Source organism: Typopeltis vanoorti, chromosome 6, assembly GCF_054136105.1.
Source record: "Typopeltis vanoorti isolate ZY-2024b chromosome 6, IOZ_Tvanoo_1.0, whole genome shotgun sequence".
NCBI classification, from domain to species: domain Eukaryota; kingdom Metazoa; phylum Arthropoda; class Arachnida; order Uropygi; family Thelyphonidae; genus Typopeltis; species Typopeltis vanoorti.
In genome coordinates, this window is record NC_143554.1 from 122,036,191 (window position 1) to 122,055,598 (window position 19,408).

At 35.5% G+C, this 19,408-nt stretch overlaps 1 protein-coding gene across 1 annotated transcript in view; it reads right to left on the reverse strand.

The window, feature by feature from the left end:
• Positions 1-19,408, reverse strand: part of LOC150105884 (AP-2 complex subunit alpha-like) — a 383,042-nt gene that overhangs the window by 44,562 nt on the left and 319,072 nt on the right. Inside the window, exons 19-20 of the mRNA XM_090393652.1 lie at positions 15,619-15,860; positions 6,285-6,457 (exon numbers count right to left, since the gene is read on the reverse strand). Coding sequence (XP_090249778.1) covers positions 6,285-6,457; positions 15,619-15,860 — 415 coding nt within the window. The remainder of the gene's footprint in view (positions 1-6,284; positions 6,458-15,618; positions 15,861-19,408) is intronic.

Consider the following 19,408-nt stretch of genomic DNA (forward strand, 5'->3'; position numbering starts at 1 on the left):
AGTCTTGATAGCCTTTCTGTTTCCTTGGAAGGACCTCCCACAATAAGTCTTTTGACTCCATGGAGGCTTGAATAATAATAATAATTCAACCCTTCGACAAGGCCTTCTGAATTATGCAGTTTAGCCACTGTAAAACTTTTATACCTCCATATCTTAGCATTTCTGGTCAAATACCATCTACTCCAGCTGCCTTTCCATGTTATTCAGATTTGTAATAGCTTTTTCTACTTGAAGTATAGATATATATAATTCCAGATGGCATGCATATTGAGTGTTTTCTACCACCATGTTGTCAGTGCTTATTTCATTTAGCAATTTTTCAAAGTAATTACTCCATACACCAAGAATATCTTTATCCTCAGTTTTTGTGTTCCCTTTATCTTCATCTATTTTGTGTAATATAATTTATTAGTATGCTGGCAATAAATTTATGTCCACATTTGGCTGTATTCATGAAAATATTTTCATATACAGGTAAAAATATAGTTCATCCTTAGCTTTTGGATACCAGTGTACTTCTTCTTGTTAGTCAGGACTTCTTTAACTTCTTGAGTCTTCTATGCTCTTTTTCTCTTGCAGAGAACTCCACTACATGCTTTCTTGAGGAATCAATGTTTTCTTTAGATTTTGCCACTGGGTAAAGTGATTCCTTTTTTCAAGTTTCTTTATTTTCTCTTCTCAATAATAATAATTCTATATTTATATACAATCTGCATTTGAGAGCTGCTCAAATGTTGTTTTTTTAAAAAATGTGCACATATTTCTGTTCAATGTGATATCTCCTCAGGGCATAAAGATTCATTGCAGAAGAGCATTCTACACCACACATTCCACTATTTACAACTCTATATAATTCACAATCCATATACTATATCATTTACTACCCACTAATAGTATTTTTGTCTGTTAATTGCATTTGGCCAATTTGTCCTTATGCGGGATGAAAAATGTGAGCCTTCAGGAGAAAACACTCTACACTGCTGCAAGTGATTGGCTATTTCATCTCCAATTGAAAAAAAAAAGTTCATATAAAAATGCCTCTCATCAACAAGAACTGAACCAACTGAACTGAACAAGAAGTCTTTTCCAATGAAAGGGTGCTCACTCTTATAACTACACTATGAACATGCTTATCCTGCTAGAAACTAATGATCGCTTTTTCAAATCCCATGTATACTTTTCTATCTCAAACCAGTTTGAAGATATTGCTATAACTATTATATGGGTATTTTCATGAAGTCAGAAGACTCAATGCAGAAGGCTAATGCTAACCATTACTTGCACAATACCTATTCTTAAATTCAATCATTGTCAGAGTACTCACAACTAGTTCTGGCAATCCATTTCACTCATTTACCACTCTCCAAGGGAAAAAAATGATCTCAACACACTTTTATTATTATTATTTATACGAGTACTCCAAGGAGTTAAAAGACTCTCCAAATAAAAAACCTAGTCTGCATACCCTTACTAGCCACAATCTTAGACAACTAACACTTCCAAGTGTGATCCCTTGTTTTCCCCCTGCTCCCCATTTATTGAAAAATTTCTTTTGTGTCAATCTTATAGAATCCTTTTAGTAACTTATAAGTTTTTATCATATCCCCTTTCCTCTAAACCTAAAATCTATCCTCATAGGACACATGCCACAGACCTGTTATGAACTTGGTCACTCATCTCTGAATCCTCTCCATCACCTCCTGGTTCCTAGAAATGCAGGTGACCAAATCTGTGTCAGTAGTCAACATGTGGCTGAATCACAGCCTTATACAGAATAATAATATTATAATCTCCCTATCTTTACTGGTCAATGTGTTCTTCAACATTCAAGCAATCCTCAGAGCTAATTTGCCAACTCTTGCAATATATCCTCTGAATTTTAAATCTCTATCTACCATCATCCCCAGATCCCTAGCTATATCAATTTCCTGTAATATATTACCATCAATATGATATGAAGTATGTAATCTTTTCATTGCAAAGTGCATTATCTTACATTTTACAACATTAAATTGTCAACCATTGTCCTTGGTCCACACAACCAAATATTTAAATCATCCTACAAGGTATCTATTATCATCTTTATCAACTATTGCCCTCGCTAGTTTTGTATACACAACTGAATATCTTCCGCTATATCATTAATGTATAAATTAAAAGGTAGTTTAATTTATACATTAAATCAATATATTTAAATCACCCTCGCAGGATGATTTAAATATATTGGTTGACACCACCGTCTGATGTCTATCAGCCTCATATCTATTTCCATTTGATCCAACTTAGGTAATAATTTTCCACACAGTATGCCATTCGTAGACAACATGTATTGTTCAATACATGACAGAGAGAGAGAGAGAGAGAGAGAAAGAAAAAAACTAGAGGGTCACTTAAAAAACTAGTTCTCGCTCCCTTCGTCATATATTGAATTTTCTTTTATGTCAATCTCATAGCACCCTTTTAGTAACTTATAAAGTTCTAGCATTTTCCCTCTTTTCTGCCAACAGCCAAACTTTGCAACTCACATACCTTCAACTGATCCACAGAGGGCACATTCCACAGGCCTGTCACCAGCTCGGTCACTTGTTTCTGGATCCTCTCCACCACTTCCATATCCTCAAGAAACCTAAGTGACCAAATCCATGTGCAGTAGTCAAGACGTAGACAAATCATAGCATTATAAAGAAGGGTAATAACCACCTATCTTTACTTATTAGGATGTGTTTTTCACCATCCCAGTAATCCTTGAAACTATTTTGCCAACTTTTTTGCAACATGTCCTCTAAACTTCAACTATCAACTGTGTCTATCATCACCCCCCTATATTTATCAATTTCCTGCAATCCAGTACAATGAATGTGATACACAGTATGTAATCTTTTCAACCCAAAGTGCAAAGTGCATAACCTTATATTTTGCAATATTCAATTGACAACCACTATCCTATGGCCACAATGCCAATTTATTTAAATCATCCTGCAGGATATCTACATTCACCTTTATCAATACTGCCATCACCAGTTTTGCATCATCAGCAAACAAGTAAATATCTACCCTTAAATCATTCCCTATATATATATATTTAATATACAAATTAAACAGTGGTGACCCTAGTCCATAGCCTTGAGACACTCCACTATGAGAATTGAGGAAGACAAACTGGAGCTGACCAGCATTACTAACTATTATAATAACGGAATTAACTCACATAAATTATTCTTTATGCGTAGAATTTTCACCTGAGAATCACAGGCATCATCAGTACAGGTAATACAAGGCTAATTAAACAATAACTGTTATATTCACAAAGCGCCACCTAAGTAGCTAAGGTTAAATTTCCTAAATTTATTTAATTATTATTATTATTATTTATTTATTTTATTTATTTTTAATTATTTAAATTTAATTATTTAGTTATTTAATTATTTAGTTATTTAATTATTCAATTATAATTATTTAATTTTTTTTTTTATATAAATATATATATGTGTATACAATTATATGTTAGGAAAGATTTGCTGCTTTATAAAGTACTATCTCCCACAAGGGGGAAAGACGTAGACCATCGGATCTGTTTAGGTTAGGGGAGTGAAGTAATGTTTCACATGTTTCTTTGTATAGCCGTTCCATTAGGAACTGACTTTTGTCTTGTTCCACTTAACTCTATGTCTGGTGTTGATGGCATGTTCTGCAATTCCAGTCTGTTCGGGTTCAAGGTACTGGATGTACGACTGGTGTTCTTCTTCAGGTCCGGTTAGAAGAACACCAGTCGTCCATTCAGTACCTTGAACCCGAACAGTCTGGAATTGCAGAACATGCCATCAACACCAGACATAGAGTTAAGTGGAACAAGACAAAAATCATTCACAAAAGTCGGTTCCTAATGGAACGGCTATACAAAGAAACATGTGAAACATTACTTTACTCCCCTAACCTAACCAGATCCGATGGTCTACGTCTTTACCCCCCTTGTGGAAGATAGTACTTTATAAAGCAGCAAATCTTTCCTAACATATAATTGTATACACATATATATATTTATAAAAATATATATAAAAAATTTTAAATTATTAGAATTGAATAATTAAATAATTATTTAATAATTAAATAAATAAATAAATTTAAATAATTAAAAATAAATAAATAATAATAATAATAATAATAATAATAATAATAATAATAATTAAATAAATTTAAGAAATGTAACCTTAGCTAATTAGGTGGCGCTTTGTGAATATAACAGTTATTGTTTATTTATCCTTGTACCTGTACTGATGATGCCTGTGATACTCAGGTGAAAATTCTACGAATAAAGAATAATTTACGTGAGTTAATTCCGTTATTATAATAGTTAGTAATATGTCTACTCACGGTATTTCCTTACTGAAACTTATGAAAAATTTCAATGTGGATATAGCAGCGGAACTGGGTAGCATGTCAATCCATGTGCTACGAGAATATGCAAGAGACTGGTGTCTGTCTGTCTGTCAGCTCCTCCTATCCTCCAATCCATGCCAATCAGCTTCATATCCAATCCTCTTTGTTCCAACTTCTGTAATAGTTTTTCATATGGTATTCTATATAACCAATTCCTTTATCTAATTCTGCTGTCACTATTATAAAATGTGCATAAATTACTAAGGGAGAACCAAACTTTCACAAAGCTGTGCTGCCCACTATAGAGTATCATATTCCTATTTGTCCATCCATTCAAGTTTACCTTTAACTAACTTTTCCAATACTTTGACGACCACCCTTGAGATACCAATTGGTCTATAATTTGCTACTTCTCTCTTGGAGCTACCTTTATCTAACAGAATTATCATTCCTCTTTCCATTCCCTTGGAATTTTGTTAGAGCAGAAATTTAGATTAATCAATTTTATCAGGAGCATTGCCAATTCTCTTGAGTATTCTTGTAGTACATGGACTGACATGCTACCCAGTCCCACTGCTATATTCACATTGATATTGTTCAATATGCTGGGCATCTCCAGTACATCTTCCTCAATTCTCACATCTCTCCCTGAACCAGATGATACTCCCTTGCAAACTTACCACTTAGTAACTCAACTATTTCTTCTGCTTCTGTCTCATTCTAACCTTCACTAATTAAAGTTACCATTCTTCCTCTTACTTCCTAGCTACATAAATAAAAAATACTCTTTTGTACTTTGGCCTGTTTAGCTAATTTTCTCTCATAATCTGATTTGGCTTTGGTTACTATACTACTCATCCTTCTTGCCTGCACTGTGTACTGATCATGAGTATAGTAATCACCTTTCTCTTTATATTTCCTCCACAAGTTTTCCTTTCTTGCAGCTCCTGCTTTATATCCCCGCTCATCCACTTAATTCCCCATTTGGTTTATCCTCCTGATCCTAGGTAGGCAGTCTGATACTGATTCTCTCAAACAATTCCTGACAATATCCCATGCACTTACATCCTTTCCTTGTAACTTCTGAAGCCATGAAACATTGCTCCAAGCTGGCTCCTAAGTGTGTTGTAATTACCCATTTTGCAATTCAACACAAATCCTTACTTGACTCAGAATTCCACCTGTTTAGCAAAATCTCAAAACAAGACTGCATGGTCACTTTCCTTGATCAGAGGCAGAGTGCCTCTGATCAAGGAAAGTGATCATGGGATACATCTGATCTGATGTATCCCATGGTTGTGGATACATCTTCTGATGCTATTACCAGATCAGGCACTCTCAAACTCCTGGTCCTCTTCATCACATGCTGTTTCATGCAGTTATCCCTGAATAACTGTATATAAAATCCTATTTCCATTTTCCATGTGCTCTTTCCTACCTCCACTCTACATCCCCAATGTGGAAATCCCAAATTATAATAAATGCTCAGACTGAACTCATTATATAAAGTATCAAATATAAAAATCAATAAGACTTCTTATTCTGTGTATTCTCTAAATGTATATTTTTATGTTTGCACATGATGTTATTAATGTAACATTCATGTCCTTAACTGAAATCCAGTAGAAAGTTGCATTATTATTAGCTAGGATCTTTTTCTGTTAATTTTTCCAAAAAATTTCTGTATGTCATTTTTTGCTCAGCTGTTTAGTTTTCCAATGGGATCAAGCTTCTACATCAGTTACCCCAAATACTCATTCATAGAGATGTCAACAAATTCATATATTCTTGAAGTGAAGATATAATTCTGAATTTCAAGTTTATTTTTTAATTCTGTCAAAAAGCAATATCGAATACATGAAAGGCATTTTAAAGGAAAAATACCTGCTCTAAAATATTAAGGATACTAAGTGATAGTTCTCCAGGACATGAGACACTTGGAGTAAAACTATGAAATGGATAGTTGGTCTTATTTCCATAAAAAAGACTAATTCTTCCAAGATTGTGTCTATACTCTGATTTTACTCCAATTTGCAACAGGTCATTTTCAAACAGCACTCCATTATTTTTACATACAAATCTATAAAAAACAGATAAAATAAATGATATAGTTATATATATATAATAAATTAGAAAATCTTATTATGTTATTAAAATAAATCTATGAGCACTTTGCAAAAATGAATATTTATTCAACTTAGAAATGGCTCTAAAATGCTCTAATTTCAGCAGTGTTAACTATTAAAATGAATTGAATTAATCCTCTTAATATGAATGGTCATAAAAAAAGCAGAAATAAACATACCATTCTTATACATATCAGTTAGAACTACTGATTTTAATTAACAGGTGAAAAGAATATTTCATATTAGCATAAAATGCATATTACCAATGAAAAGAATTTACAAAAACTTTTCACAAATGCAAGGAAACATATTTTCAGACATCTCTAAGTTGAATAAATAGTCCCACCTAATGAAGATTTCAATAAATAGTCCCACCTAATGAAGATTTCTAAAAAACTTCAGACAATACAAGAAATCTAAGAGATTATGTTTTCTAGTTATTAAGGTCTCAAATAATCTACTAATTTGAGCTTCTCTCCCTTTCTGTCCCCACCCCATTCCTAGATATAAGGATTTTTTTTTAAAACACACAAAGTTTTTTTTTTAACCAATGATGCATTTCAAGATTACAACTAGACTTTTACATGACCATCACCACTTCTTTATGACATGCAAAATGCAAAAACAAATTTTATCTAAAACCACAAACAATGTGGTTTTAGACAAAAAAATAAAAACATATCACTGAGTAAACTGAATCTAAAATCAACTAGGCATTTATCTGACTCATAAACTGAAAACCTCGGTGAGACATCATTAAGTGTCTATGGACATAATCGTATTCACCTGATCATGCTCACAAAAGCATAACAGAGGCATAGCGAAAAAGATGAATTCTTACATTCCAGTTTCCATTCTGTTTACCTAATGTGCTATAGAGAACTGAAAAAAAAAAAAGAAAAAGTGATGAACATTAACCAAGAATATATTTAATAAAAGTGAAAACTATCTATCTCTCTCTGTTCAATCAGTGTCTTGCAAATTTTGGAGACAAAAAGCAAAATATTTGCATTAGATTAAAATAATGTGGTTCAGATATAAAGTGAATAATATGCATCATGGACATAAAGTTCCAACAAACTTAATTCTTATCTAAATATGCCAGGATTTTTATTCCAAAAAAAGAAAGAAAGCGCTCACTTTGTTTATATGGGCAAACTTTTGAAATATGGAAATTCTGGTAGAAAAGCATATACATTAGCTATTCGTTACTATTATTTTTCAGGAAATTACAATGTATACTCAATATTAATTATAATAACTTAGATTAATACTTCACATATTTTGGCAACATTACATTGCCATCTCTGGGGGATCACAAACAATGATATGTGCACATAGGCACTAACACTTGGTAAATAAGGCTGAAGCCCCCTCCCCCTAGTTGGTTAAATTAGGTGGTCTTAACTTGGGCTGAAGCTCTGAGGATGAATGCTTCCCAAATTTCTTGAGGTTTGGAAAGTTTCTCAAGGCCGAATCAGATTTCAGAAATAGTTTCTCGTGTTTGTATTTGATGCGGTGCAATAGTGGCCTTCTTCTAGCATATCCTGTGGTAAGTGCCTAAAGCATGGTCAGCAAACAATGAAGTTTGCTGACCACGTAATGGTTTGCTGACCATGAAATGGCAGTAATGGTGGAACCATTACAGCCATTTCATTGCTTGTGATCCCTGAAGATGGCAATGTAATGGTACCAAAACATCAGAAGTATTAGTTAAAGTCATTATAATTAATATTGATTATACGTTGTAATTTCTTGAAAAACAATAGTTATGAATAATCAACATATAAGCCTCTCTAATAGAATTACCATTATCCACAGAGATTCCATCGCACGCAAGGCTTATTAGTATGGTAAGCTGAAGCTTTCCATACAACTGCTGGGCTAGCATATCATAATGAATTGTGTTAAACAGAAATACCAGTTTAATTAACCAAAGGCTCTCTGCATATACAGGTGCACTAGCTTTTTATGGGAACAGATTGCCACTACTCACGTTCTTCTTGCCAACACCAACGAAGCTATGCACGCATTGGAAGAGGACCTCACTGCTACACTGAACGTCGACCTTCGGATTATCCTTGCCAATGTCTCAAACACTTTAGCAAACAAAGAGTTTGAAAACATAAGATGTCAACACATCAAGCAGTTTAACAATTTTTAAAAAACTTTCAAACTTCAACAACCTCAAAAATTACTGTAGTAAACTTATCATCCTGAAGCAACAGCATACTCACTAGTGGTCACAACTATGCACTAGCACTTAAGAAAATTCCTTCAGAAGAAATAATGATCCAAGCAGAATGAGGTATCCTCAGCCTTCCTACCCACATTGCCAATTTTTCATGACTAAGTCCAGCCAGTGTACTTAGTCATGAAAAATCAAAGAGCAACTCTTAAAGAAAGAATATGAAGCTCTAACAGAAATTAAAAACAGTAACATAATAGTAATTACCAAAGCAGATTAGGGGGAATGTCACTGAAGTTTTAAACCAGTAAGCTTGCCTTCTTACTTTGAAATCACTCTACCTTTGTTTAGAATATAATCCCACCAACACAGAGATCAAAACCCTTTGCAGGCTCCTTAAAAAGGTCACCTCTTGGTCTGAGGAAGTCACCAATAAATTAAAACCACTTAACTCCCCCCCCCCACACACACACACCAAGATATATGGGCTACTAAAAATCCATAAACAAAATGCCATTACATCCTATTGTGGATGGCACTGATTCATCCACATAAAAATTAACCACACATTTAGCCAAAGTGCTCTCACAATATACTACCAACTGACATAATGGTCAGTTTTGATATTTTCTCTCTATTCGCTAAAGTCCCACTGAAAGACACCTTAGACCTTATCCAAGCTATATTTCCTCCTTCTCAGCTGTTTCAGTTGACCATGAACTCTAGCTATTTTGTTTGGCAAGGAAAATTCTACAAACAGATAGAAGAGAACAGTCACGGATTCTGTTTCTCCACCCCTGGCCAACTTCTTCATGGAGACCTTTGAAGAAAAAGCCTTAAACTCTGCCCCACATAAATCCACTGTTTGGCTATGCAATGTAGATGATGCATTCTCCATTTGGCCTGGATACCCAGAACATTTTCTTAACACATATGCACAATCAACATCCAGTTTATCTTAGAAAAGGAAAAAACAACAACTGCTTCATAGATACTCTGATTACATGCCATCCTGATGGATCCATTCTCCAGTTACAGATAATCCACACATACTGTAGATATATTGACCAGCAGTCACTCCCCTCCCTCCCAACAATATGGGATTATAAAAACCCTATATAACATGGCAAAATTAATCAGTTTGATTATCAGTGCCCTAACTACTGAACTTGATCACATTCTCTGCACTTTCTTAGCCAATGGATACAATCCCACAAAATATTAAAACCCTGGTAATCGTAACCCTACCCTTCACATTCAGAGCAGAGATCACACGAAATCTATCGCCATTCCATATATCTGGGGCACATCTGAAAAGTTAACAAAAATCCTAAACAAATGCAACCTTACAATCACTTATAGACCACATAATAAATTGGTATCCCTTATTCGCTACACCAAAGACCAACCACAGAGACCTATCGGGTCCCTTGAGGTTGCAAACTGTCCTACTATAGGTAAGATAGCCGATATCAGAATTTCTGAACACATGGACTACATCAGTTCCAACATTATAGCCACTCTGGACTTGCTGACCATGATATCGACACTAACCACAGAATACACTCTACTGCACCATAGCAAATACAAATATAAGGGGCTATTCCTGGAATCTGATTCAGCCCTGAGAAACTTTCCAAATCTCAACAAATTTAGGTGTATGAAACTGCTGAAATTTGAGAAGCATTCATAGCCCAATCTAGGGGGTACCATTTAGGATTCTAGACCCAACTTTGGTTGCCTTACTTCAGCCTCATTTACCAAGTGTTAATGCCTGCATGCACACATTATTGTTTGTAATCCCCCAAAGATGGCAATGTAATGTTGCGGAAATATCTGAAGTATTAATTCTTCTTATTCCCTCTTTTACCTTGTGGTGTTAAGGGTTTTCTATTCATTTAACCACAACCATACACAAAGATAAGGTGGTTAGCCCCATGTCTCCTGGTGTATCCTACATATGTAGAAGCATTAAGTTCTCAAGACCGGATTACCTACCTGAGGGATGAAAAACCCCAGATAAACGGGTGAAAACCCCCGCAGTCCATGCCCAAGACTGGCTAACTTGGCTATGTTTGAAAAAGATCCTAAGCTCCTCAACATCAGCTACGGGAATCAAACCCAGGACACTCCTTTCCCAGGTATATGGTTGTGAATCTCACAGCCACTCAGCTAATTGCACAGTCTATAATTAGTTATTAAATAATACAGAATTTTTAATTAGTTATTATAATTAATATTGAGTATGTGTTATAATTTCCTGAAAAATAATAATTAGAAATACAAAAAATCATAAATAATTGATGGAATGAAAAGAGTTATTTTTTAGCATTTTCCCATCTTAGCTATGTTAGCATTTTTTCAACTTTTAGAAACAATACTATTTACAAGACCCTTTAACCTCCATATGTCATTGAATTGTAAAAATTTATTCTTTTTCTTTTAGGATATATAAGAAGACATGTCAGAGGTTTTGAAGATATTCAAAGACAGGGTAGAGGCCGTCATCATGTTTAGCATGCTGCAAGAAAAGTCCGCAATTGAGATTCACCAAACTTTGTATGAGACTTTAGGACACTGTCTCCAGCATATTCAACATCTGCCAGACGGGTGGCCAAGTTTAAAATTGTGCATCCTGAGACAACAGATGCCCCCAGGTCAGGAAGACCTTCTACAGCGATCACACATGAAAACATTGATGCAATGCATGCCATGATACTTGTTGAAAGATGAATGCCAGCCAAAATCATTGCAAAGACTCTGAGTATATCCAGGGAATGAGTTAGGGTCATTATCCACCAACATCTGCACATGCAGAAGCTCTCAGTGAAGTGGATCCCCAAATGTTTGAATGCTGACCAAACGAGAGAACATGTGCTGTCATCTCAAGGGATTTTGGGTCATTTTGAAAAATCAGGTGCAAATATTTCTGGCTCTTACTGTGAATGTTGAGCAAACATGGCTTCATCACTATGACCCAGAGACCAAACAATAGTCAATGGAGTGGAGACACAAAGATTCTCCATGGCCAAGGAAGTTCCAAACCCAAAAGTCAGCAGAGAAGGTTCTTGTCATCGTCTTTTGGGATATGGATAGTGTAATCCTTACCAAGCACCTCAAAAAAGGTGAAACTGTTACAGCAGCAATTTATTCAGCAACTCTGAAGGAAGTACTGAAGGAAAAATGCAGCAGGAAACTGAGCAAAGCCATGTTGCTTTTGCAGGACAATGCACCTGCTCACACTGCTCATGAAACCCAACAAATAATACGCAACTTGGGCTTTCAATGTCTGCCTCACCTACCCTATTAGCCAGACCTGGCTGACTATTTCCTGTTCCCAAATTTAAAGAAACACTTGAAAGGAACAAAATTTACCACAAATGATGAAGTCATATCTGCAGCTGAGGACTGGTTTGTGCAACAAGGGAAAGATTTTTTCTCAGAGGATTGCAAATGATGCAGCAGTGTTATAACAAGTGTATAACACTCTGTGGGGAATATTTAGAATAATGTGTAAGTTACATGATTCCACTTCAATTCCTACATGGTGATTATGACAACTTTTCAGCCCACCCTCATAGAAAGAGAACAGCAGAAATCTATTATGAAAAAGTTGTTCTCTTTCATAATTGGTTGAACAAATTTATTTACACAAAGAATCACTTGTAAACTTGTAGCAAAATTATCTATAGTGATTTCACAATTTTTTAATGCAGAAAGAGTTCATAATCCGTATTAATTTGTTTCTTGGGTAACCCATCTAAGGTCATGAACTCTTTAAGAAACACTCTACAGCTCATTTTGTAAAGCCAAACATTGCAGACAGATCACACCATTGAAATACGAAGCAAAGAAACTAGTGATGTAGATATACAAAGAAGAAATAATAACTAATATTTAAGGAATTGACAGCGTATACTAGAAATATACATTAAATAAACTTCAATATATACTTTCCGATATTTCGGCGAACGTCACGTTGCCATCTTCTTGGGAACTTACTAAAAGACACGTGCACACAAGTACTAATAACGGCAAATGAGACTGAAGCTAGGAAGCTAGCGTTTCCTAAAGTCCTGATGGTTTGGCAGGAAAAATTCTACAAACAGATAGAGGGGACAGCCATGGGTTCACCACTTTCTCCACCCTTGGCCAACTTCTTCATGGAGATGTTTGAAGAGAAAGCCTTAAACTCAGCCCCACAAAAACCTACCATATGGCTTCGCTACATTGATGATGTTTTCGCTATTTGGCCACATGGCCCGGATTCACTCCTCTCCTTCCTAACACACTTGAACAACCAACACCCTAGAATCAAATTCACCCTGGAAAAAGAGGAAAACAATAACCTCCCCTTCCTAGACACACTAGTCACCCACCAACCTGATGGAACCTTGGTTTTCTCAGTTTATAGAAAACCCACCCATACAGGCAGATACATTCACCAACAATCCCACCACCCCCCCTCACAACAATATGGAGTTATTAAAACATTATTCAACAGGGCAAAAATAATCTGTTCTAATGATCAAGCCCTAACCACTGAACTAAATCACATCTGTGACACTTTCTCAGCCAACGGCTACCCCCTCCAAAAAATCCAAAAAATACTTAACCCAGTTATCCACAACCCACCACCCCCTCCCCTTCACAAAAAAGATTACTCTAAATCATCACGATTCCCTACATCAGAGGCACCTCGGAAAAAATCAAAAAAATCCTAAAAAAACATGACTTGACCACTTGTTACAGACCACATAGAAAACTGGCATCCCTTATCCGCTCCACCAAAGACCAACCACTTCCCCTAGACCTACCTGGTGTATACCAGGTCCCTTGCAGCTGTAAACTGTCCTACTTTGGCCAAACAGGCAGGACAGCAAATATCAGAATCTCAGAACACAAGGATTACATCCGATTTTACCAGTACAGCCACTCTGGGCTTGCAGACCACGCTCTGGATACTCGCCACAGAATAAGATGGAAGAAAGCCACAGTAATACACCGCAGCAAGTTCAAGTATGAAAGACTATTCATGGAATCAGCCTCGGCCCTTAGGAACATGCCAAACCTCAACAAATTTGGATGCATGAAACTGCCCCAAATCTGGGAAACTTTTATCAGGAAAACTTCAGCCCAAAGGCCAAGAACTACCAATATAGCCCGCCATGGGGCACCATCAGGACTTTAGGAAACGTTAGCTTCCTAGCTTCAGTCTCATTTGCTGTTATTAGTACTTGTGTGCACGTGTCTTTTAGTAAGTTCCCAAGAAGATGGCAACGTGACGTTCGCCGAAATATGGAAAGTATATATTAAAGTTTATTTAATCTATATTTCTAGTATACACTGTCAATTCCTTAAATATTAGTTATCATGTCTAACCAGCATATAAGCCTCTCAACAAGAACAAAGAAGAAAAAGTGAAGAGCCAAGGGAATGTGTCCCATCAAATACTGACAAACAATTCTACGCTCTTCTGATGCCTTTTTTTTTAAATAATTAATTAAATGAAGCAATCAAGTGATATTTTAATTTAGAGGAATGAAGACTTGAAAATTCATAACATTTGAAGACTATCAGGTTTGTGCATAGCAATCCACGCCCATCTAGTGGTAGAACATATAGATTTATATTCCTGAATGATATCTACTCTATAATATAAAATGATAAGCTTTTTTTGTAATGTTTTTGTGTCACGTTTTTTGTCAAGTTACTCGAAATGTATTGAAACTCAGGGCTACCCTGAGTGTCAAGTCTTCAAAATTAGAGTCATCAGAATTCAAGGAGAACAGGCCTACCAGTCCAGAACTAAGGGGGTTGGGCGCTGTATGCAACCCCTTTCGAGTCTTCAAAATTCAAGTCATCTGAATTCAAGGAGAATCGGCCTACCATTCCGGAACTCTGGGGGGGTTGGGCACCACATGCGCTGGGGGGGGGGAAGAGAACCCCTCTTCCGAGTCTTCAGAATGCAAGGAGAATTAGCCTACCAGTTTGGAACTCGGGGGGGGGGGGGGGTCCCCTTTCGAGTCTTCAAAATTCGAGTCATCAGAATTCAAGGAGAATCAGCCTACCCGTCCAGAACTCTGGGGGGGAACCGTAGGCATCGCGGGGAGACCCCCTGGTTTTAATATACTGTTTATCTTAACTGTTTAATGACATCTTAATATGTGTTGTAATAACATGCTATCTTTGATAAAGCTTTCCAAAATCCAAGCAACAAAAAAGCATTGGATTAGAGAAATCAAATGAATTTGATCTCTGTAACCAATCATTATTTTTAATAAATTAATTACTAAAAAACAAAAGTATATAGATAGATAGATATCATTATCATCAAATTCCTGACATGTACCCTCAAAGGGTATGCTAAAAATAAATTGTGGAAATAATATAGAAAAATTACAGAGCAATATGTGGGTGAGTTGAGAATTATTGAGTACAGTTGCAATGCATCAGTGTGTTGAAGAAAAGCACTTGCTGAAATCTGAACTGTATTCACTTTTAGTAGCTAATGAGGAATTCAATGGCCTTCATAATCACTTCATTTTAAAGAATAATAAGTTTGTTCAAAGTGAATATCTGCACAGTTGGCATAAAAAGTGAGAAGAGGATTTCTCATTTGTCTCTGGTGGCAAATCTAGTTCTAGCCCTGTCTGTGAATATACTGTTAACTTATACTGACAAGAATACTGCACACACAATAGTAGTGTTGTCAATGTTATGCTGTCATAACACAATTTTTTTTTATACGACCATCATAATAAAAGTCAAGCAAAGTGAGAGATTTGAAAACAGCCAAACAAAGATAGACACAAATACAAGAGCTGCAGTATCAAAATTATAGCATACTTCCAAAGCAGTAGTGTGTTATAATAGATAAATTTTAATTCAGAAAAAAATGTTAAATACAATGTGTTCCATACTTACTTCTTGAGACTTTCCTCAATGCTTACAACTACACCTTTTGTAGCTGTAACAAAAGGGACAGAAGCAACAGTATTACCAGTACCTATGTCACCAAATGCATCATGAAATAAGTTATTACTTCCACCTCCAACAGAATTTCCAACAAATGATGATTGGTTTGTGGTGGCAGTGGTAGCGGAGATTGCTGTAAGAGTAGTTGAAATGTCTAGTAATTCAGATGTAGCAGTTGATGGTGGAGGTGTCTATTCAAATAAAAAGTAAACAAAAAATAAAATATTTGAAACCTTTTTTAAAATATCTGAGCAAAGAAGCCTTCAAAAATTAAAGTAAATACAGAGTTTTTTGATTCATTAAACAAATAAATTATAAAATAGTATAATGGTAAATCATGATATTTGGGAAGCAAAGATGGGATGTAGAATATACAACTGCTGGGGGATATCTTAGAGGAGGTGGAGGAGATGAGGGATCTGGGAGATGATGGTGGACAAGAATCGAAATTTTGAGAACAGAACAGCAAACTATGGCAATGATGTGGAGGACACTACTGTAGAAGTAAGGATAATATGGTTCCCTTTATAAAGCTTTGATCAGGCTGCATATGAGTTACTGTGCAAAGATTTGGTCACTTGGTTTTCAAAAGGATGAAGAGAATATTGGAAAGGGTCCAGAGAGAGTAGACAAAGGCTGTTTGTAATCTGGAATACTGAGTGTGAGGACAATTTGCAGAATCTAATAGATAGGTTAGCAATGGATTATTACCAGTTTAATGTAGATGAGGTTTTACACAGGCAAGAAAGAAAGAACAAGAAACCATCCCTGGAAGCTGTGTAAGAGGGTTTGGGGAGGAAGATATTGCATGGAGAAAGGAGATGATTGGAATGTGCTGCCTGAGAGTGTGGCGAGTGTAAAGAGAGAAAGAATACATTTAAGGCAAGGTAGGATGAACTGGTGTGTGTGTGTGTGTGTGTGTGTGTGTGTGTGTGTGTGTGTGCGTGTTTGTTTTGCGTTTTCCTCCCAATAGCAACCCTGCCAGGAGGTAATTTATTCCTACATGCTCCATTGCATTACAATGCTTATATTACATGTAGCTTACAAATAGTGGTTAACATTTCTATTTATATTTTTGTATTAGTTTTCATATTTACATTTATATTTTTATATATAATATATTAACACTATACAGCAGAGGTGTTAAATTGGCAACCTGCATCCGGCCCCCAAAGCAATTTCTTGCGGCCCCCAATGCCTGAAGGAAAGATTTTAAAAAAAGGAATGGTTGCTTTTTATAATAAAACAGAAATACCGTATTTACTCGAATATAACTCGCCCTCGCATATGACTCACACCCCTGTTCCCTGATTTTACTTTATGAAAAAGGAAATTAAAATTTTTTTTTCATATACATCACACATGAAAATAAAGTTTAACCACTTTCATGTCAGGATGGTAACTCATTCCCTGCAGTAAACAACATGCCTTCACCAACTGCCACTACTGCAGATGCAAGAAAAACAAGTAGTTTTATTGTACCACTGAATAAAGTACAGAGACGTTTGCTGTCCGTGTAATATATTTCTTTAGTGTGATTAGAGACAACTGGTATAAAAAGAGGCACTAACTAATGAATCACATGTCCCCTCCCACCTTAATCATGCTGTTTAGACTCAAGCAAAACCATATGTTGCACCTGTAAACACAGTATCTAAATAAATTCTATTGTTTTTAATTAGATGTGTGTGAGTGCACCAACTCAAAGCTGCAATAAAATTCGTAAAAGTATTAAAATTAAGACATATAAGGTGAATGTTGTTATGATAGTTTCAGATATTATGGAATTTGGTTGAAGAGAATTAGAGTTTCAGCTTAAAAATGTCGGCTTGATTTTATGTTTTGGTAAAGCAATCTTTTGTTAATACCGCACCAATCATATCCACATCTTCATAGCTGTTCTATCTCTATTGGCCTACCATTGCTGTCTATTTCACGTTCTGCTTTCACTTCTCAGACATTCGTGAAGGGTGTTCATTACGTATCTAAAATCTTGTAAATTACTTGTAATTTTTACTTGGAATAATGGGAAAGAAGATGATGCTATTTGGATAGATGACTTTGACAATGCACACAAGGAAACCGAGGCCGGAAGTAGCTATAAAGAAGAGGAGATTCTTGGTAAGTACACCCCGTTTTTTTTTTTTTTTCTGAAAACATTAGTTTCTAAAAATTCCCGCATATATCTCGCACCAAGATTTTTTTAGCTTTAATTTTTGGGGAAAAAGTGCGAGTTATATTCGAGTAAATACGGTATCGATTTATTCGTTTTCATACGACATTTATAGTTACAATATGGATGCAATGACCTGCAATAATATAATTTCAGTAATAAAAATTTATATCGCAATTTCAATGTTAGATTTTACTCAATCATAATATCACATAATCAAAATAAAATCATAATCTGATTTTACTCAATCATAAACTATGTTTATGCTTTCATTGTTAATTTATAGCACTCTGCTGGTTGCATGCTGAAAAATTTGATTTCTATTGGCTACCAGCTGTTCACGTGATGCGCAGCATATGCACTAATGTGAATTCATCTATGAGTTTATAATTTCCTGCTACAGTGAATCAGTAATATCTGAAGTCAGTGCACTGAATACAATTCAACGACAACCTAGCAGTCAGAGAATCCCTTTTGTTATTATATTTAATTTTTATTTGCAATAGTATTGTACACTGGTCTATAGTTTTGTGCATTTTTATTCAAACATTTTTATAAAAATTGTTAATAATATTAATAATACATTTATTCACCGAGGCAATGTTGCTTTCCAAGCCAACAAGAAAAAGTAAAATTGCTGGTGATGAGAGAAAATTTCAAGAAAAATGGGAATGAATTACTTCTGCACTAAAACAAAGGACAAATTTGTCTGCATTATTTGTAACGAAACAATTAATGTTACCAAAGAATATAATATAAAAAGGCACTACGATAAAATTCACAAAAAACAATATTCACGCTTTAAGGGTAAACTGAGAGAAGAAAAATCAAAAGTATGATTTCACTTCAAAGTCAACAAGTATTTTCAAAAATTATGAAAGAATGAATCAGTAGTGAGAGCATGTTATGAAATCAGCTATTTATTGGCAAAACATTCCAAACCTTTTAGTGACTGTTCCTTGGTTAAGGAGTGTATGATAAAAGCAGCCGAAAATGTATGTCCCAAAAATGTGCGAGTATTTCGCGATATTTCTTTGTCCAGAAATATTGTGATCGAAAGAATAACTGAATGGCAGATAATCTGCATGACCAGTTTCAAGAAATATCCGCAAACGTACAGTGCTTTTCACTTGAGGAAAGTTTCGATATTCACAACGTGGCTCAAGTTGCGTTGTTTCTTCGGACTTACGACGACAATATGAATATTTCTGAATGGTTCTGGGAAATGATTCCCATCCAACGAACAACTACAGTGTAAGACATTTTTAACGCTATGTGAGACATTTTGGAAAAATACTTCCTCTGAACAGGCTCGTAGCAGTGACAACCGATGGTGCTCCAGCAATGACAGGCAAAAATAAAGGTTTTGTGTCAAGACTTGCAGCAAAGTTAAAGGAAATGTATCCAGACATTCCAAAAGTGCAATCTTTCCACTGCATTATTCATCAGCAGGTCTTGTGCTCCAAAGTACTGGAAATGAGCAGCGTACTCAAACCTGTGACAATTACAGTGAACTTCATCCGATCCAGAGGCCGCAATCACTGCCAGTTTGCACAATTTCTAAAA